We start from the raw sequence: 21,740 nt of genomic DNA on the forward strand, positions 1-21,740 counted from the left end.
CTCTTAATTCTCTGAAGAACTGACATACTGTTTTCCATAGCAGCTGCACATTTTACATTCCCACCAGCAATGTACAAGAATTCTAATTTCTCCACATCATCATCAACACATTTTTTAAAAAATGTAGGCATTTATTACTAGAAATTTCCCTTTTAGTACTCCTTTTCTGCATCCCATTAGCTTCGGTATGTTGTTCATCTCCTAGAATTTGATTGAGTGTATTGTTTAACTTTCACATATTTCCAGTTTTCCATTTGTTACTGATTTCTAGCTTCATTCGATTGTGGTTGCAAAAGATACTTTACACGATTTCAACTTTCAAAAATTTATTGAGACTTACTTTTGCACATGCTAAGCATGCACTCTACCAGTGAGCTATACCCTCACCCCTGAAAATATTTTTCTCTTATTAGATGTATTAGCCCATTCATGTTTCTTTATGTGGCTGACATATCTGGACAAACTCTGTCGTGCTGTGTTATAATTTTACTTATCTACTTAGTATATTTTAGAAATATTTCTTTTGGTTTTAAGAAAGGCTTTTTGTTTTAGTGGTTATATCTATATTTATACTTTTTTAATAGTGCCCTTAACCCTCATTTCTTTCTTTTTTAAATGTTTTATTATTTTTTAATGGAGGTACTGGGAATTGAACCCAGTACTCCACACATGCTAAGCATGCACTCTACCACTGAGCTCTACCCACCCCACAATCCTTGTTTCTTGGTGGTTTTTTTTTTTTTTTTTTTTTTTTTTTACTATCTAGTCCATCCATTTTAAAAGGTATTCTTTGACTCACACCTATTACTTATGACCCAGTCAATTAAATTATTCTACTCTTTCTCTCTCCTTCTATTTTCTTTTAGTTGCAATCATACTTCCTTGTCAGAACACATAATGTCTATATACCATCCTTATATATGTGTTCCCACCAGTGTTTAAGTCTTAGCTCTACAGCTGAATATATGAAATATTCACTATCTATCTTTTGTCAATGTCTCCACTACGTCTTGGCTTGATACAGCTCATACCCTGTAGAGTCCTCAGAAGGAGCGCATGTGTACAGTATTCTGAGTTCTTCCGCTTCAAAACTTATTTTTTTCTAGCCCACATACTTGTCAGCTTGGATTGGCAAAAAATCTTTGTTCATTCTTTCATCAAGTTCTTGAAAACAATGTTCTTTGGTGCCTTGCTTTGAATGACAACTTGGAGAAGTCTGGTGTCAATCTATTCCTCTCCCCCTTGTAAGCTATTTCATCTTTTGACTGAAGGCACTGAGAATTTTCCTTATCTTTATAAAGTCTTACAGTTATACTAAGATGTCTTGCTCATTCAATTTTCCAGGTCTCTAGAGAGCTCTTTGAATGTAAAAATTCAATGACTTCATTTCCAGAAAGTTTTCTTGGGTTATGGTTTTAAAAACTAGTTCTGTTCCATTGTTTGGATTTTCTTCTTCAGAGATTCTAGTTATATGGAATATGGGATCTTCCTTGCCTGTTTTTCAATTCAACCACTCTCTCTGACCATTCACACTTCTTTCTTTATCTCATTTTCCTATCTTGGTTGTTTTTTCAAAGCCCCTTATTAAATTTTCATTTGAATTTATTTCCCCTTTGGGAACTTTAATTTAGACTTAATTTTTGATATGATGTTGTCTTTTTCCTCTCTAGCATTTTTGAGTTCAAGCGACTGTCATTTCTTCACTTATCCATTTTGATTTTTAGTTTGAATGCCTGATTCATGGTGCTTTTTACAAGTCTTTAAATGCTTTTCATATCTTCAAATACTTAATTCAGTTTTAAGTGTTATATTAACAGTTTTCTTATAGTTCATGTTGGTTTTGGTGGCAGAATTTTTATTAGCCTAAATATTTTGATTCATGTTTTCTTTTCTTCTAGTTTTTATGGAAGTGTCCTGCTTTTTAACATTCCTACTCAATTTGTGGGTAGGGTTCTTAAGCACACCATCTTCTTTTAGCTTAATAAAGTGCAGTTTCTTTAATGGGTGGTGATGGTAGGAGAGAAGAGGGGTTGGCATGTCTTGTTACCTTTTATTTCAGCACAATCCTTAATTTTCCTCTCATTTCTTTCTTTTGCTTCTAAGCCAAGTCTCTAGACTTGGCTGATTCTTTCCCCTACAAGTAATGATTCTTTGAGACTGTTACTTCAGATACCACTTACTTTCAAGCCCCTTGCCTTGATCAGTGCTGCAAACTACTAAGATCCAGACTTACATTTAGTATTTTGATACTTAGTATTTACTAAGTATTTGAATTTCTCTTTCTGAGTGATTTTTTTTTTCTGTACTTCATCTTAGTCTTATATTCCTATATTCTTTTTTCATGGAATCTCTTAAGCCTCCTGTTCCTGACTCTCAGCACCCACAGGCTTAAAGAAGTCAGAAACAGGCATGCTGCTAGAATCTGGTTTGCTCCTCTACTTAGAAAGTAGTTTAAAGGGGATGGTATTCTTTGTATCCTAGAATGCAACTTATATGTGCTTTTCTTTTCACTTCTCATTCATTTTATGTTTTTGGAGGGACCTGTGAGGAACACTGAATTAGGTAGCCTCCATCATCCTCTAGCCCTGGCAGTCTCCTACTCAGTATTTTTGTTTGTTTATTTTTAAAGGAGTCCTTAGTCCTGAGTTCTTGGTCCACTTAAAATAATACATTCTAATTCCTGTAAGAAGTCTGAAAAAAGGAAAGCTGCATTTCTAGAGATGGGGACAGACACTATACAGAAATTAAAGAAACACTGGAGGTAGACAGGGAGCCAGGAGCACCAAGGGTGGGTAACTCATAAGGATGTCAAAGGACTCGAAAGGAGATGAATGACACAGAACAAAAGTAGACTACAAAATACACAACAGGAAGCACCAAGAAAGTGAAACAAGTAAGGTTAAGTTAGACAGAAATAAGAGCTGGATGACAAATGGCTATAAAATAGGATAGACTAACATAAGAATGCTGACTGGTAAGGAAGCAGCAAGATAATTTCAGACAGAACAATTAGAATGAAAAACAAAGGAAATTAAGAATTAAACTGAAAGGTAAACATTTAAGAAGACAGAACAGGAAAGAAGAGGCTCAGCAAAAATAGGTAAGCAGAGAAGAAAGTTATATGTTTTCACTACAAATTTTCTGTTGTTTCCTGCTGAAACCTGAAGCTGAAGCATATAAACTATTATGGATAAGCCGAATTGGCAGACATGACTCACTCAAGTAAAAAGGTATCTAAAAGCCAGTATAAAAACAGTAATTTAGCGGGGTGAGGGATATAGCTCAGTAGTAGAGTGTGTGCTTGGCATGCATGAGGTCCTAGGTTCAATTCCTGGTGCCTCCATTAAGGGAGGTTAAAAACCCAACCCAACCCAACCCAATCCAACCCCAGTAATTTAAGTAAGATTAAAAACAAGCAAGCTGGGAGGTTTGGGGAGAGCAGTTTGGTAAGAGTAATCAAAAATTTCAAAGTGTCTTCCTTAATCTTAACAATTCTACTTTCAGGAATTTATCCCATAGAAAAGTTTAAATAAAGATTAAAAATATATATAAATATTGATTCTAGCCTGGACTGTAATTGAAAAAAAGGGAAATCTAAACGCATACTAGCATGGCTAAAGGTTATGTACTAATATATGAGGCTGCCCATAATTAATGTGGGATGGAAAGAATTAGGGAGCAGACAAGTAACATGGCATAGTGATTAAGAAGGCAAGTGGACGTGGCAATAATATGCAATGTGCAAAAATACTGAATCACTATGTGGTACACCAGTACCAACAATGTTGTAGGTCAATTATACTTCAAAAACAAACTCAAAGAAAGAGATCAGATCTGTGGTTATCAGAAGCAGAGAGTAGGGGGAGGGGAAATTGGATGAGTGTGGTCAAAAGGTACAAACTTCCAGTTATAAGATAAATAAATACTAGGGCTATAATGTACAACATAATTAATAATTAACACCGCCCTATGTTATATATGAAAGTTGTTAAGAGAGTAAATCCTAAGAGTTCATATCATAAGGAACAAATATTTTTTTCTTTTTCTTTTATTTTGTATCTACATCAGATGATGGATATTCACTAAACTTACTGTGGTAATTATTTCATAATATATTTAAGTCAAATCATTATGCTGTACAATTTAAGCTTATACAGTACATTAAGTCAATTATATCTCAATAAAATCTGAAGAAAAAAATACAAGTGGAGTCCAACTGCCTAGATTTACTATTGCTGTACTACTGACTATAACACCCTGAGCAAGTTAACTAACTTCTCTAAGCCTTAGTTACTTCATCTTTATAAAAGCAGATTTTTAATACACCTAGTTTATAGAACTGTTGAAAGGATTTAAAGAAAAAATTTCATTTAAACTCTTAAGCTCAGTTTCTGGCATATAAACATTTTAGGTAAGACTGCTATAATTATTTCAGTCATTATACCATAATCTCATTTTTGTGTGTTTAATAAAACTATAAGCATAAAGGGGCTGGGGAGGATATAAATAATACTTACTGCTAAAGTATCTCAGGAGATGGATGAAGCATATGGGATTGAAGAATACGCATTTTCCACTTTATGATGAATGTTTTATATATATATATTATTTATATATATATATAAAATAATATATATATATTTCCTCAAAGTTCAAAAATTAGAGACCAGATAACATACTTAACAGTATTTACGGATGCGAGTAAATATTTGAGAACTATAATTAATATGACTCCTTTTATCCTTTTTTAAATACCAGGTAAAGCACACTTTAGTTGAATCATTTTATAAAAACAAAGCAAAATAAAAGAATTTACCTACCCCTGCAGTTGTTGCTGTTGGTGAGAGGAAAGGGGCACTCTTGGTTTGTTCCAGCCAGTGTAATCCTGGTTACACCTCAGTTTTTTAACAGAAAGAGGAGCTGGCTGAGGAAGAAATCCCAAACTTCTTTTGGCAGAGGGAGTTTGGCTTGAAATATTAGTCCTATAAAAAAGAGTAAATAATGAAAAAGCAAAACAATTTTGAATACTACCTTTTCCCCTAGTAGATTCAGAGAAGTCAATGCCTAGGAAAAAAAAAAATAACCTAAATTTGAGGAAATATCAATGATGATGATCATTTGGGGAAAAATTTCACAAATGTAAATTATCAAATCTGTTAATAGAGCTGAAGAGACATATAATACTGCACCCTACTTAACATCCAACCAAAATAATCCATGTTCATGGTTTGAGAAAAATGGCTTTTCATTCACTTTTATCCACTTAATGGCTACCATACATTAGTTTACCTAGTCTTGAAATCATTTAGGCAGTGAATTTTTTCCACTATTACAAATAATGACACAACAAATATTTTTGCCCAAACTCCTTAAGAACTTAGTCTAACTTATATGCTTAGCAGTGAAAATGTTAGAAGCATTTTTCAATTTTCATTTTAAATTTTTCTGGATAGTGTAACTGTTTTCCAAAAAGGCTATACCAATTTAAATTTCCACCAACAGTGGATTTCCATTCTTCACATGGTCTCCATTACATTATTATCACTCTGATGAGTGAAACATGATCTCATCATTCTTTTAGTTTGCATTTTCCTGATTATTACCAAAGATGAACAATCTTTTCTTCATGGTTTCAAGTTTTGTGTCTTGTTTAAGAACCACCCTGTAATGTAAGATCAGAGAAATGTTTTCCTGTATTTTCTACTAAATGATTAAAATTTGTTTTCCCTCTTATTCAGGTCTTTAACCTGCTTGGATGTTTACTTTTTTGTATCCTATAAAGCTGAAATATGATTTACTTTTTTATAAGGAAAAGTCAATTATCCCCAATGGCTTATTGTCTGGCTAGGCTATCTGTTAGCCACTATTTGGTTTTCTACTTTTAAAAAAACTGTGAAATAGAACACAAAAAAGTGTATAAAAATCAAATGTGTAAAACGTGGTGCAGGATGTCAATAGTGAGGGAAGCTATGTGCGTGAGGGAGGATGGGAGTAGTAGGCACTCTTTGCATTTTCTGCTCAATTTTGCTGTGAACCTAAAACACTCTAAAAAGTAAAGTTTATTAAGTAAAAATCAAGTGTGGAGCTTAACAAATTTTTATAAAGTAAGCATATAAGTAACAATGTCAAAAACCTACAAGTGCCCCTGCCCAATCACAACCCTGTTTCTCTACTCTAAAAATTATTAGCTTTCTATCAGTTTTATTCCTTACTATGTACTCCTAAACACTGTAGTTTGGACAATGCAAGATTTATCTGTTTTCATTCTTTTGCTTCCAACCTTTATCTTTGTATTTTAGTTGTCTCTCTTTTAAATAGCATATAGATCTTTATTCTTCCTTTAAAATCCAGTCTCTCTCTTTAACTGGAATATTTAATATATTTATATTTAATGTCATTACTGATTTGGGTTAATAACTTTTAATATCCTTGTCTACTAATTCTATCATCTGTGATGTTTCTGAGTCAGTATTTCTGATTAATTTTTCTCTTCCTTATGAGATGTACTGCCCTGTTTGTTTGTATGTCTAATAATGTTTTCTTGGGTGCCAGACATTGTGAATTTTATCTTGTGGGGTGCTAAGTATTTTTGATTTCTATAAACATTCTCAAATTTTGTTCTGGGATGTAGTCAGGTTACCTGGAAACAGTTTGATCTTTTGGGGTCTTGCTTTTAAGGTTTGTTATATTGGACCAGAGCAGCAATTCATCAAGGGATAGTTTTTCCTTACTAGTAAGGCAAGACCTTTCTTATCATTCAAATTGCTGCATAGAAAAAGGAACTATGCCTGGCTTTATGTGAACTCCAAGCATTATTTCCTTAGATCCTTCTAGATGGTTCTCCTCCTGGCCTTGACCAGTTCCCTTACCTGCATATGCTGATCAGCACTCAGATGAAGCTCAAGGGGGACCCTCTGCAGATCTCTGCAATTCTTTCTCTGTGCAGCTTTCCCCTCTGGTACTCTGCTCTGTGAATTCTAGCCACAGTGGCTTCCCTAGACTCCTAGCTCCACTTCCTCAACTCAGGAGGAGCACAGGGCTGGCTCTGCCTGGTTCCCCCTCCTTGTGTGGCAGCCTAGAAACTCTCACTTTTAAGAAGCAAGGTGAGGCAGTCATAAGGCTAATTTTATTTGTTTGCCATCTCTCAGGGATCACCGTTCTTCACTGCCTCATGTCCAACATCTTGAGATTCACTGTTTAAGATACTTTGTCCAGGCTATTAGCTGTTTCATGAAGGAGGGTAATCTGGTCCCTGTTACTCCATCTTGGCCAAAAGTTGAAAAGTCATCTTTAACTTTTTAATATGTCTAAGTTAACTATGGCCTCCTCTCAAACAAACAAAAAAAGGAACTTAAAATGTTTTAATTTCCCTGTACACTTCTCCACTCCTGTATTTCTTCTTATTGTCTAACATTTTATTAATTTTTTTTGCTCATTGATTTTTCTTTCTTCTACTCCTTCCTTTGCTCAGTTTTCTTCTTGCTGAATAAGTTGTCTTTATATATCTAAAAACAACATTATTTGTCTGCATTTTTTAATTAAAATTTAACTGTATACAGAATTCTTTGATGGTATTACTCCATTGTCTTCTGTCCTACTGTTACTAAAGATCAGTCTATTTTCCTTTTATAGATGATATTTTTCTTTCTCATAGCTTTTAAAATTTCTTTACCCATCACCTTCTACAATGTGGTTTAAAAAATATACATATATATATATACACACATATATACATATAAATATACATATATATAATTTGCTGTTTGGCATTTGTTGAAGCTTTTCAATGTGTGGACTTCCTTCATTTTCATCCATTATTCCTTTGATAAATTCCTTACCTTTATTCTCCTTAGTCCTTTTTTCCAAAATGCTATTAAGACACGGAGGATGGCCCATCATATGTCTCTTATTTTCATTTACCTTTACCATCTCCTCTCTGTCCTATACCCTATGATCATGCTATTCCTGACTTCTGGTATCAGTCTGGCCTCAGTCTGGACCTCTAATCTGCAGAAGATTTTATGTTAGGGGTTCAGAATTCTTGCCCTTATGCAGGGTAACACTAAAGCAGATGCCAATCATTGTAATTCACATTTTGAGGTATTTGATTTCTGCTCAGGGAGCATCAGGCAAGCAGCATATTTATGGTTTCAAACTCAGGTACTTATACAGAAGAAGTATTTTTGCCTTACTAGCACAGAGAGCAGTTCAAGATACCCAGCTTCATATAACTTCATGTAAGAAACCAAGGTTTGGTCTGGGGTCATGTTTGGTTCCCAATCTCATGTTGGTTTTAAAGACCCACCCCTAAATATTTGACTCCAGTCTGTATTTCACGTGTGCTCTGTGGCTTCAGCCTTTACTCAATATTCGTTTTCTCATCAATCTGGAAAATTTCACTCTTTGAGTGCAGCTTTACATTTAAAATTTTTTTTACTTGCTTAATCATTCCTATGTGCACTGAGTATCTTCATTCTATTATTCTGAGAAGAAATTTGTATTGTATTTAATAAATCATTGTAAACCAAACGCAGTTTTTTTTAAACTTAGATTCCCTTAAGATTCTTCTAATAAGTAGAAATATGTCAAGATTTCTCTCTCTTAAATTCAAATATCAAGGTTACCACTGCAGTCATAAAGTGCTAGACAGATACCACCCAAGGCTGAATATACCTAAATATACAATATCAAATTCTTTATTTCACTTTATTCATTTTACACAAATTATCAAAGATGTTTTCACCACTTTGAATTAAATTCCAGTAAAAAACGAAATATGACTTAATATGTTATTATAAAGCATATCTATTATACACCATTACCTTCACTTTTTACATTGCCCTTCTGTGCAGCATTCCATGATCATGCCCAGCAGTTGTCTTACATATTTATAGTCAATAAACCTCAAAAAATTCAATCTGAAGTTATCTCTAGAATCAGAAATTATATTTCTGACTAGCCTTTTCTAGTAAAACATACTCACTAATGTGAAACTTCTGCTTTTTAAAGAAAATGCCTTTTGGTAGGTGGTTTAACAAATACACAGGCAACAAAGACAATTTTAAAATGCCCCAAAGGAGAGACCTCATTATGTTCATCACTTAGGATGACGGAAAATACACTTATCTAGAATCTGATCACACTGCCAGACACAACCTGTGGCCTCAGTACAAACCTTCCTGGACATCAGTTTACTCATGTGTTGGAAAACGTAAAAAAGAAGAATGTGAACTAAAACATTTCTAGAATACTTTCTAACTAAAATGTCATTTCTCATCTATTTTCTTATTTTAAAATCTCTAGAATCTTTTAGAGCATTATGCACAGCCCAGCCCATCATTTAATATTCTGAAGAAGAGAGCTCTTCAAGTTCTTCACAAGGCATATAACCAATGCATACCTGTCTAGGTTAGTGTTGCCAGGGGAGTAGTCCTTGGACGCAGCTCTGCTACCATAAAAAGATGATGATTGCAAAGGTAAAAGCCCTAAAACATGAACAAACACAAGAAAAATTTAATTCTTAAATCAACCATTCAAGTTCATTTAATAATAAAATTAAGTATTGGGCTTGTTTATATTTAACTCTTTTTTTCTCCCTTTCTGTTCATCAAATTAATACATGTATATACATGTTAAAAGAGCAAACACTGTGGAAGAGGTTATAAGCAGCAAAGAATACTCTCCCACCCCGAAGTTCCACAAATTTTGCTTCTAATTTCTAATCAATTTTTGAAAACTTAGTCTTTCTGATTTCCTTCATAACACTAAATAATGTTTTTACAATTTATTGATTTATTAATTTTAAACAGTATCAGCTGGCTCATTCTTACAAAAAATTAGAAATAAATTCTCATTTACATCATCCTACTCTTGTTCTCCTCTCTTCAATTATTTTAGTTGTGTTTAGTTTTACTGATTAACTTTGCAACTTGAACACACTTAAACCTTCTACATTCTGTTCCTTGAACCTTATCACTTGACTACTTACTACCTTCTCTCAATCCTCCTCTTTCACGTCAAGTTTTATAAGATGTATCTTAATTTCAACATTATTAAGGTTACTATATCTTTAAGTATTATTTTCTGATACAGGTTGATTATAAAAGCTGAAAATCAGTAAGTTCACATAACGTATTATTATTTCAGAGGTAAGAATTGTATTAGAGGTACTTCTTTCAGGAGGAGTCCAATGTTACAATGTTACACTAAGGAGACCATTCCTAGAATCCTGATCAAATAAATTCTCTTAAACTCTCAACTTATCAAAATAATGCCATATTTAGCTTGCTTCAATTTAATTTCAAGTTGAACACAGTATTCAAATCAATACCAGGTATCTGAATCTCTAAGGAGTTCAGAGGATCAGACAGATATATTAAGTGTAAGAAAATACTAACAAAAATTCACGGGCAGTCTAACTTCTAGGTTTTATAAAAACAAGGTGAGCTTTAACAATTGCTTTAGACAATAATTCCAAGATCTTATAAAACTTCTAATAAGTAACAACACTGATGAACTTTAATTTCAACCACTTTAACTCTGTGGATTCACGCTATGGTTCAGGATGTTTTGACAAATGAAAGAGCTAGGCAGCCAAACAGGAGAAAAGGTAAAGCTTAGATTCCTTGTAAGTAAAATGAAAATTCCTTTATATTTCTAATACTTTCATAAATTGGTACCCAATAACTAGTACTGAATTATAAAGTATGAATAATGTAGAGAAATATGCCCCAGTTTAGGTTCCTATTTCTAGTCTACTTCAATATATCATATAATAAATGAATATCTTATACAAAGACCAAATACTTACCTGATGTCCTATTCTCTTCTGACTGTTTCAAACTCAGCTGCTTCTCTCTACTGCTGGTTAAATACTTTCTTGAGGGATCTGTCATAGCTTTGTTGTTCCTACAGTTAAGAATTTAATTAAATACATGTGTATAAAGATATAACTCTTAATTTTAAATAATTGTCATTAAAATTCTTACATTTCAACTGCCAAATTTCATTGATTTACTTGGAAGTTAGGCTACAAGGTGTTAAAGCCTTAAGAGGTCAGTGACAAGCAAATGAGGATCATAAAAATAAGCTTTCATTACCAAGTCAAAAGCCAATCCAATCCATAATCCTGATAATTACATAAAAAATGAAGGAGTATTTTCTTTATACAGAAGTCAAACCAGAGACAGCAAAATTATATAGCTTTTCTTAGCCAAAAGCAAGACCAGATGAAATGATTCAGCTACTAAGACCAAATGAATTAAGAAGTATTCAAAACTTGATACTGAAAAGCTTTAAAAAGTAAAACAAAACCCAGAAAGTTCCTATAATCTATATAATTTGAAGTACTATTTACTATTTACATTATTTCAATTCATAGTTATTATTTTAAGTTCATGAACACAAAATTTTAAGTTAAAATTTCTCTTTTCTTTCTTTCTTTTTTTTAATGAGGAGGAGGTAATTAGGTTTATTTGTTTATTTCTATTTGGAGGAGGTACTGGGGATTGAACCCAGGATCTTGAGTGTGCAAAGCATGCGCTCTACCACTTGAGCTATACCCTTCTCCCAATTTAAAATTTCTTAAGTGGCATTTCCCCCCTCTATTATTCCCAAATACCTGGACCTATATTAAGTAGAGTCAGTCCATTCAAAAAAATGCTCACACTTTAATTAAAAGTGCTAATTTTAGGAGAACCATCATGAATAAAGCCTGTAAGTAGAAACGAAGATGCTCCACTCAGATTCCCTCTGACCTCATTTTTTGTGTCCTCCCTTCCATACCAATTTAAGTATGTTTTTGATAGCCAGTATCTAGGATTTTCTTTCACAGGACTATCCTCATACTGCTAGAGATACTTTGCCCACACTCTAAGAGTCACAAGTAAGGTCAGGTGCTAGAGTGCAGGAGCCCAACTTCCTTGCCTTGGATTAGAACAGTTTTAAGGTGAAATTTATATAACAGATTTTTCACTCAGGGATTAGGATGAAGCCTAATTTCTGCAATTTTTTGGGTTAGAGACCAGGTTTTTGCCTGAAATCACACTCATTCTTCATTTTCTGCACTTCAGCATCTAGCTTTACCCACATGCTTTTCGGTATCCCCTGGGAATAACTCCTAAATAAATCACTTGCACGCTAATCTCCATTTGAGGGTTTGTTTCTAGAAAGCTTAATCTACAACAACTGGTACTAAAAGTGGGCCTAAGAAGCACACTCTAAGGACAGGATTCTGGAATTGGATCACTTGTTTGGCAATGACAACAGAAATTCCATTGCTAGTGGTAATATCTCCAGTATCCTAGAGTGTTACAACACTGAGATTTTTTTTCATCTGTAGTGAGCTAGGATGGGATAAAGCAGAAGAGTATATGGCTCATGCAGTATTTCTAGCATTTGAGAAATACAGTAGACTGCACAATGGCTCTTGTTGGGGGTTACAGAAATGTTCTAAAGCTGGATTATGGTGATGGCTGCACAATTCAACAAATTTACCAAAAATTACAGAATTATACATTTATACATTGTGCATTGAAAACAGGTGAATTTTATGGTATGTAAACTATATTTCAATAAAACTGTTTTAAAAATATTCCAAACTATTCCCTTCCTTCTACCCAAGCTCCCTATCAAGAAATGAAATCCATTTCCCAACCCTTAAAGGAGCTGGCCTTGTGATTTCCTTTCCCCAAAAGAATGTAACAGACATAACAGTATGTAAGCCTTGATCCTAAGGCTAAAGGCACCTTGCAAATTTTCACTCACTTTCTTGGAACTCTGCCACTGCTATGTGAATAATTCCAGGTTAACCCGCCAGGTGACTAAAAAACATGGCCGATCACCCTCATCACCCTAACCACTAGCCAGGCTATGGCTAGTCATACAAGTAAGATACCGTGGACCAGCCAACTGCTGGCCAACCTACCAATTGACCATGGGTGCATGAGAAAATCAAAGAATCCAGCCACAACTGGCCAAGCCTAGCCCAGATAAGCAGAACCACTCAAGTGACCACTGACTCATAAGTAATAATGGTTATTATTTTAAGTATATTGTTATATAGCAATAGATAACTGATACAGTGATATGGGTTAAATAATAATAATAAAGACTATGAGTCATCAAGGGAACTACGCAACCAGAGCAAGCCATCATGAGCTAGGAGCTATCATACCCATGAAGTTGTAAGATCAGGAAGTTACAGCAGTAATCCATCATAAAATAGAAGTGGTATAGCCAAATAAAAAGCAACAAATAATAAGAGCAGACCTTAAGAGTATTCCCTGTGACCAGTTGAAAGAAGACGAAAAAACCTGGCCCTGATTCATGGATGGATCATCTTGGTACATTGGTACAAGCTGAAAATGTACTGTTGCTGCACTGTAGCCCCACTAAGGGACTGCCCTGAAAGACAGTAGTGAGATGAAATCCTCCACTGTGCATAGTTTGAGAAGTGCACCTCATTATCCACTTTGTGTGGAGAGAAAAGCAGATCAATGGACACCATCAATAGATGGTGGCAAATGGTTTGGATGGATGGTCAGGAGCCTGGAAAGAGTAAGCCTGGAAGATCAGGGAGAAATGATTTATGGAAGATGTTTATGAGCAGTCATACAGAAGTACAGACAAAGCGTGAAGATGTTTCACATGTTAATGCTCACCAGAGAACTCCACCAAAGAGACATTAAACAATCACACAGGGTAACTTAATCAGTAGATGCCAGCCCATCTCTGTATTCAGCTATCCAAATACTTCTACAAAGGGTCCATGAATAACAGCCTCGGTGGCAGAGATAAAAGCTATGAATGCACCCTACAACAGGGGCTCCCTTTCAACAAGGCTGGTTTAGCCACTATGCTGCTTAATGTCCAACTGGTCAGCAGCAGAAACTAATGCCCAGCCCCTGATAGAGTACTATCCCTTAGGGAAACCAACCAGTCATTTGGTGATAAGTTGATTACATCAGAGCCCTTCCATCCTGGAAAGGGCAGCAATTAATTCTGACTGAAATTGGCATATATTTTTGGTTTGCTTTCGCCTTTCCTGTCCACAGTGCCTTGGCTGCATTGCTATCTGAGGGCTCTTAAGAGTATATGATTTACTAACATGAAATCTTACATAACATCATCATGAAACAAGAAACCCACTTTAAAGCAAAGGAGGTACATTAAGGGCATAAGATTAAAGGATCCATTGGTCCTACTATATACGGTATCACCTCAAAGCTGATGGCCTGATAAAGTGTTCCAATTGCCTTTAAAGGTGCAGCTCAGAGGTGATCTCATTAGGGATTGGGTGCCCTTCAATACACAATGTATAGCATAAACCAACATTTATAGAGAATACATGAGTCTGGAAATCAAGAAATAGAAGTAGGAATGCCCCCCACTCATTATTACTCTCAACAACCCACCTGGAGAATTTGTGCTTCCTGACCCCTCAATTTAGATTTAGTGGGTCTAGAGATCCTATTTTCCAAAGGAGGAGCTTTTCACCAGGGGGCACAGTAAGAATCCCATTTAATCCAAAGCTATGGCTGTTACCTACTCATTTTGGGCTCCGCATGCTGGCAGATCAATAGGGAAAGACCACACTGCCAGGAGTTAACTGACTTTATTATAAGGGGGATTAAGGGTTGCTGCTGTATAATGAGGGCAGGAAGAATACATTCAGAATATGCTTACTTTTAACTATGAATGGACAGTTAAAAGCAACCACACTGGTAAGTACACAGTGACCAGGGACTCAGACTCCTTAGAGAAGATCTCAGTCATACCACCAGGCAAACCATCATGATCAGCAGAAATGTTAGTGGAAAATGGAGCCAATTTGGAATGGATGGTAGAAGGAGAAAATAGTATCAGTTATAGCCTAAGGCTATTTGTAGCAATAAGGACAATAAGGACTGTATCTCATCCCACTAACCCTCCTTTTTTAACATTCTCAATCAGAAGTTGAGAAGCATCAATGTGAAGAATCTGTAATAAGACTGAATGAATCCAATAGTGATGCTCATTCAGAGCCCCCTCAGATCCCTTTTTATACTTCTCACACATCTAGACTGTGTTTTCAACAGCTGGCACCTGCAGTTCTTCAGAGGACTGCCTTTGGGCTACTTTAAATGTTATGCACATCTGGGCAGAGCCAAAAGCCCCAAGGCAGCTGTTAACCAAAAACAGTGTAGTATAAGAATATGAAAGCCCATCTTCCTTACCTCAAGTTGGGACAAGCCCAGAGTTCTCCTGCTAGATCAAGATGAGGCCTACTCTCTGTGGGACGTTTATCTAAGATCACACCCTTGGTTGGCTTCCTCCTCCTTCCCAGTTCTTCTTTCCCCACTCTGTCACTGGTCTCTCCTATGAAAACTTCCTTAATAAGTCACTTGCAAAAGTATGTTTATCTAAAACCTGCTTCTAGGAAGCCCAAACTTCAAAAAATTTAACTGTGATGGTGTAAAAAGTATTCTCAGCCCAGAACAAGTATTAAAAATTCAGGGCTCATCAGACATAATTCAAAATGGAACAACTGACACTTCTCCAAAGTGTGGTGAATATGGTAGAATATGGTAGGCATGCAAAGTTGATTAACCACCTTTTAGTGTAACTCTCTGTTCTACAGAAGCCAGAAAGCTAAAAGACTACATTTCCAAGTTAGTGTTTGAGACACAACTTAAGATAAGGCAATTACATGTACTCGTGCAAGATCTAGAAAGTGGAAATAAGGCAGAGGTCATGTGTTTTGCTACTTCTGATGGCAAACATCACCTTGGGGTTGTCTGGTTTTTCCGTAGAGATTTCCACATTTGGCAGTGGCAGCATGATTCTAGAGATAACAGCTTTCATGGCAGGTTCCAATTCAGCTATTAGCTTCAGGATAGCCAGGAGCATCTTTCATGACCTGATCTGAGGCATGGCTGACAAAATCATTCCTGAAAGCTTAACCTAGAGCCTACCCTTCCAGCTTTCTTAACGATTCTGGAAGCCACTTAATACTCTGTACACAAGCAGCTAGAGTGAATTCTGTTCCCTACAACTTGGCCCCGAATATACAAATTTTGTTACCAAAAGTCGGGTGCTACCAATAACAAACCTAGAAAACGTAGAACTAGCTCAGAAGGAAGGCAGAGAGTAAGAACACAGATATTACAGATAGGAAAGCTAGTGACTATTGTTACATCTCAGCAAAATGTTTACAGAACTGTTATCTGTAATGTTTTGGGAAGCAGGCCTAAAATGAAATGATTAAGACAATTAACACTGGTCTGTGTGAGTGCTTCTTACTGCTTTCAGCAAGGTCCTATTCAAGACAGATAAATTTGGCCAAGAACTAGCCAGCTTGCAATCAAGGATGAAAAGGAATACATCTCTTTGTGCCAATGGCCTAGAACTGAAATTGTGTGGTAACGTGAGACCACCTGGGACCAAAAAAATACAATTGCTTCTGATTCTCAAACTGAGGCAATGATAAAGAGGTAACTGGAGTAGTTTCGTGAAAAACTGGTATTAATATTAGGGAAATACATATAAGTATAACTGAATCACTATGTTGTACACCAGAAATTAACACAACACTGTAAACCAACTATACTTCAATAAGAATAAATAAATACATACATACATACATAAATATTGGGGAAAACTGGGTAATGGGTATACAGGTACATTCCATAGTACCTTTGCACCTTTTCTGTAAATTGAAAATTATTCTAAAACTTTAGTTTATTAAAACAAAAGAACCAAAATAACAGCAAAAATACTGGCCTCAATTCTTTCTCAAGCCTATAAAAGCCTGCTTGTTCCTTTAAAGAAACTTCTAGACTTCTAAACTTTAAGATTTCTGGACATTTCTAAACTTCTAGAACTGCACCAGCATGAAGTAGGCTACAAAAGCTGCATGACCCCAAAGAACAACATAGTCTTCAAAACTCACTTCAGCTATGGCCTTGAAAGATAACAGACAAAGGAAATCTACCAGAGAGCAAAGCCAGGAGTCATACGGAGTACAATGAGCAAGGGTTTCTCCCAGAGGATAGAACAAAGACTGCTACATGGGCTAACCAAGAACTTACTCCACTGCCTACACTATCTTCACAATTTCTGTCCAGAAGTATTTATTGCTGATATAGACCAGTGACTCCTCAGTTTCCTACTCTCATTTTTTCTAAATGGAAATTTTCATTATGGTTGTTATCATGTGCCCACTCCAGTAATGTATAATGAATGATATGTGGGAGTGGGGGATGCAGATTAACTTGTCTTTTAGTTTTTAGGTACCAGACCATGAGATACATGGTCCAAAACACACATCATGGAGAGGACTGCACATCACCCAGAGATGCTGGACTCTAAGCTGGATACAATGACAAAATTGAAACTTGGAGGTTGTCTCCATCAGGGTGAAGGTAGGATTATTCTATGTATCAGAAGGATGATATAAACAGGGGCTAGAAGGGTAAACTAAGGCAGACTGTTAGTTGTCCATTGTATTCTTCTGCCATAATAGAGTTTGGGTTAGGCATATTTTTCAGACTTTCTCATAACTTGATATAACCATACAACTAAGTTCTGGCTGGTGTGTTATGCACAAAAGTGGTATGTATAATTTTCAGCTTATAGGAAAGCAGTATGCCCCCCGTTTGCTCCTGTCCTCCTTCCCTCCAAGAGGAATACAGACATGAGAGTGGAAATTGAAGCTATCTTGGTTCACAAAATGGAAGCTACTTATTAAGAATGACAGATCAACAAGATAGAAGGAATCAGAGTCCATGGCGATTGTAGCTCAAGATACCACACACCAGTTCTATCACCTACCCAGATTTCTATATCTGCTATAGCGGTAGAACCAAAAGCCCAATTAATATATAAAGCTTCTTTAGCTTTTTCCCAACTCCGTTCTGGTGACCTTTTGACCTTGAATACCAGTTGACTATTAACTTATTTCTGTTAAGGTATTAATTGAAGTATTATCTGACAACTATGAGTAAGTTTCCTCTCCCAGAAGACAGACAGACAAACAAAATTCATGATGAGGAAGAGGATTATGAGCTGGTGACTGTCCTGTTGCAGGTATTCCCTTTTGTTCAACTCCAAAAATAGCTCTAAAAGACTGATGCTCCTTGCCTAGAATCTATGCAGGGTTTCCACATCCTTTTACCCCTAAGCTAACTTTTCACATGAAGTAGGAAAAAAAAAAATTTTTATAGGTAAAGGGAAGAGGGTAGGAAGGGGTTCACACTAAAAGAGCAGCCAACAAGAAACACTTAAGAGTTCTTCAGCTCTATTCTTCTAAGTACTGTAGACAGAAAAAGCTCATATGGGAGAAGTGCAATAAATGACCAAAGCAATAGTAACGGTCAAATCCTCTCTCTGTTGAGCTACTGTCCAATCTACTGTCACCAAAATACTTTAAATGTGGCTCTTCTATCTTTGGGATTCCCATAAATTGAACACTGTCCCAATTTTCCCTAGTGGTCGTAATTACCAACATAAGAAACGCTGATCTAGTGCTACAAAAGTCCTTAAAGCAACTTACGATGATGAATCATTCTCCTTAGGGTAATCTTCATTCAACTCTGAGCCAGATGATAGCATTCTTTTCCTCTTTTCAGTCCTATAGAGAACAGGAAAAAAAAATTATTTAAAAAATCATAATTCATACCATTAAAAAAATATAAGCCAACACTCTCAAGAACTAAAGCCATGACTACTGCTTTCTAATTCTTGTCACCACATTTAAATTAATACACTGTATCTATGTGCTCTATAAGTGTCACTGACATAAACCACGTAAGACAGATACTATTTACCTCCCCATATGTTCTATATACTCTCTTCTTCTAACTGGACAATCTCTTTCTTTTTCTCAAATTATTGGTCGTTCTAAAAGGCCTAAAAGACATTTATAAACAGGCAGGGCTAATGACTAATAAAGAAAAAAAGTCTTTCCTACCTATTTTCTAATAACCCTGATCTAAGAGGTGTTGATGTAGATGTCAAAGAGGGAATCGTCCGGGTGGCAGTTATTCCACTTCCTGCTGCAGTCTTAATCGATCCTCTACCTGGATTACTGAGAACTTTTCGAAATGGAATATCATCTTTAGTTTCCAAACTTCCTCTTTTTGAAGAGACCTATAAGAATAAAGTTTAACATAGCTAATTCTTCAAATTAATTGGTATACTTTTAGACCAGTGAGTCTCACGTGGGGAACTTTAAAACAAACAAACAAACAAACAAAACCCATAACTGGAGACCTATCTCCAGAGATTCTAGTCTAACTGGTCTGGAGTGAGGTCCATTCATCAGTATTTCTTTTTTTAAAGCACCCTATGTGATTCTAATGTACGGTCAGTGTCAGAAATCAAGCTTGATGCTTACTTTCCTATAGCACTCTTGTAAACTTAACAAATTCCACAGCACACCTAGAAGCAGAAGGGAATTTGCTTTGAATCACTGATTTTAAAAAGTCACGTACACAAGATATGATTCAACTGACCAACATGAGAGTAGATCTTCAGAAAAAAAAATTTAATTACGATTATGGTAAATTAAAGTGACACAGATGTGAGAAAAAGGAGCAACAATGATATTTGGCTGCTACAATTTAAATGCCAAGTCATATGTACATCACAGGACTTTTGAGGAGGTTCTAGTCTGGAGTAATGATACAAATATATATAATGATAGGAAGAATGAAAGTGAGATAGATTGCACTGGCAGAAGATGAATCAAAGAGTCTACGCTAAAGACACAGCAAAAACATTCAGAGAGAATACAACAATGTAAACACATGAGTTGGGAAAGTGCTTTTGAGTAGCATTCTGCTAGGTAAATTTTATAACTGTACATTAAGAGCTATGTGATTATCTCCTATGGAAGATATTTCTAATCACTTTCTACAGATTACAATCTTAGGACAAAAAAGGAAAAAAATCTCTGAGGTCATCTGGATGAACAACTTAAAAAGTTAAATTTATTTTCAAATGTAGAATTCATTCTCAAGACTCAAAAATCAAAATGCTATTATAAAAGCCATATACTGAGAAGTCTCATTATCACCCCAATGCCACCCATCCAGTTCTTCCACTTCCTATCCTGCAATATCTTATAAGTATTCAACTGATTTTTATGCAAATGCAAATCAAAATTTAATTCTTTTTGTTAAACGAATGGTAGCATACTATATGCATACTGTTTTTCAACCTTTTTTGACCATAAACCCATAGTGAGAAATATTTTACTTCACAATCTATTACACATTCACATAAATAAAACTGAAACAAAGTTTCAGAAACCAATACTTACCCTTACTATGTATAATAATACCTTCTCTGTTGTTTTCTAATCTATTCCTTTTTTATTTAATGCTAGTCACAACCCACAAATTGATTTTATAATCTCACTAATGGGAATCATTATTTGGGAAAATGTAAGTATATGCTTTTGCTAGATACGTTAACATTTATACATTTAAATAGTCTAACAGTTTAAATTTGTACCTATGAATCTCAAAGTAACTATAATGAGTGAAAAACCCAGACAAGACTCTGGAAACCCTGATAAAACTGTAGAAAATGCAAACTATTCTAGAGTGACAGCAACTCAATTGTGGCTCAGGGATACCGGCCAGAGAGGGAGCTGTAGGGAAGGATTACAAAGGGGATGAGGAAGCTTGTAAGGGTTTTTGCTATGTTCACTAAGTTGATTATGGTGATGATTTTGTGGGTATGTACATAAGTCAAAACATATCAAATTGCACAATTTAAATATGTGCGATTCACTGCCTACTAATCGTATCTCAATTAAAATGTGTAAAAAAAAAACCCCCAATCTATAAAAAGAAACCAACAAAAATGAAATCTTATTTATTGCTCAGTCCAGTAAATGGATTAAGTAAATCAATCCATCTCTGCATAGCCAAATAGAACTCTTTAGTTTACTTACAGGAGAGCTTCAAAGTTTCTCTTTACACCTGGTTTTCCTTTGTAAAACAAATTAAAAGAGACATACGACTGCTAAGTTGCAATAGTGCACAGTAAATCTCACAGCTGGCTGAATAGTATTTATGAAAGAAAAACTATTTAAAAAGCAAACAGAAGACCCAACAAAGCAGTCTGGTATCAGATAGTGTACTGGCAAAGTTCGTAATGTAGAACAGACCCAAAGAGCATCAAAGAAATAACAGCAGCATTTACAGGATCGTTAGTATAATGGTATCACGGGCTAAGCACTTTTATGTGCATAATCTCACAGCAACCCTTAAAATATTCTTGCTGTCTCAATTTTACAGATGGATACTAAGGCTCAGGATATTTAAGGAACTTCTCCAATGACCCACGGCTAGTAAGTAGCAGCACCCAGTCTCAAACCCACATCTAATTCCAAAGCTATGATTTTTAAAAACTACACTCTACTATGGTAAATTTCAGGTATGCGGAAAATACCCTTGTGATAATGCCAGAATTATTAGACATGACAGTCTAAATTCTACTTCCTGTAACTACCTTACAGAATGTCTATGAGTATCATTTAAAAAAAAAAAAAAAAGCTAAAAAGATTCAAACAAACATACCTGATTGTCTGAGTAAGAAAGCTGCCTATTGGTTTCCTTCTGTGAGGTCCTGCTGCCTAGAATAGCTCCAAAACTACCAGAACCCTGAGGTTTCATGGCTGGTGAAAAAAAAGAAAATTCCCAAATCATTCACTTTTCATATAAAGAGATTTGTTGTTGTCGTTGTCGTCG

General features: G+C 35.4%; 1 protein-coding gene across 7 annotated transcripts in view; it reads right to left on the reverse strand.

The window, feature by feature from the left end:
* The window catches only part of USP37 (ubiquitin specific peptidase 37), a 77,171-nt gene that overhangs the window by 39,435 nt on the left and 15,996 nt on the right, over window positions 1–21,740 (reverse strand). For all 7 annotated transcript variants that reach the window (XR_012507173.1, XM_010948770.3, XM_045512052.2 and 4 more), the window contains 6 exons: window positions 21,570–21,667; window positions 18,950–19,128; window positions 18,533–18,610; window positions 10,811–10,908; window positions 9,401–9,485; window positions 4,821–4,982 (listed from right to left, as the gene is read on the reverse strand). Coding sequence is in view for 6 of the 7 variants with exons in the window: in XM_010948770.3 (XP_010947072.1) it covers window positions 4,821–4,982; window positions 9,401–9,485; window positions 10,811–10,908; window positions 18,533–18,610; window positions 18,950–19,128; window positions 21,570–21,667 (700 nt within the window). In the remaining variant the exon portion in view is untranslated. The remainder of the gene's footprint in view (window positions 1–4,820; window positions 4,983–9,400; window positions 9,486–10,810; window positions 10,909–18,532; window positions 18,611–18,949; window positions 19,129–21,569; window positions 21,668–21,740) is intronic.

The sequence above is a fragment of the Camelus bactrianus genome, chromosome 5 (assembly GCF_048773025.1).
Source record: "Camelus bactrianus isolate YW-2024 breed Bactrian camel chromosome 5, ASM4877302v1, whole genome shotgun sequence".
In the NCBI taxonomy this organism is placed as follows: Eukaryota; Metazoa; Chordata; class Mammalia; order Artiodactyla; family Camelidae; genus Camelus; species Camelus bactrianus.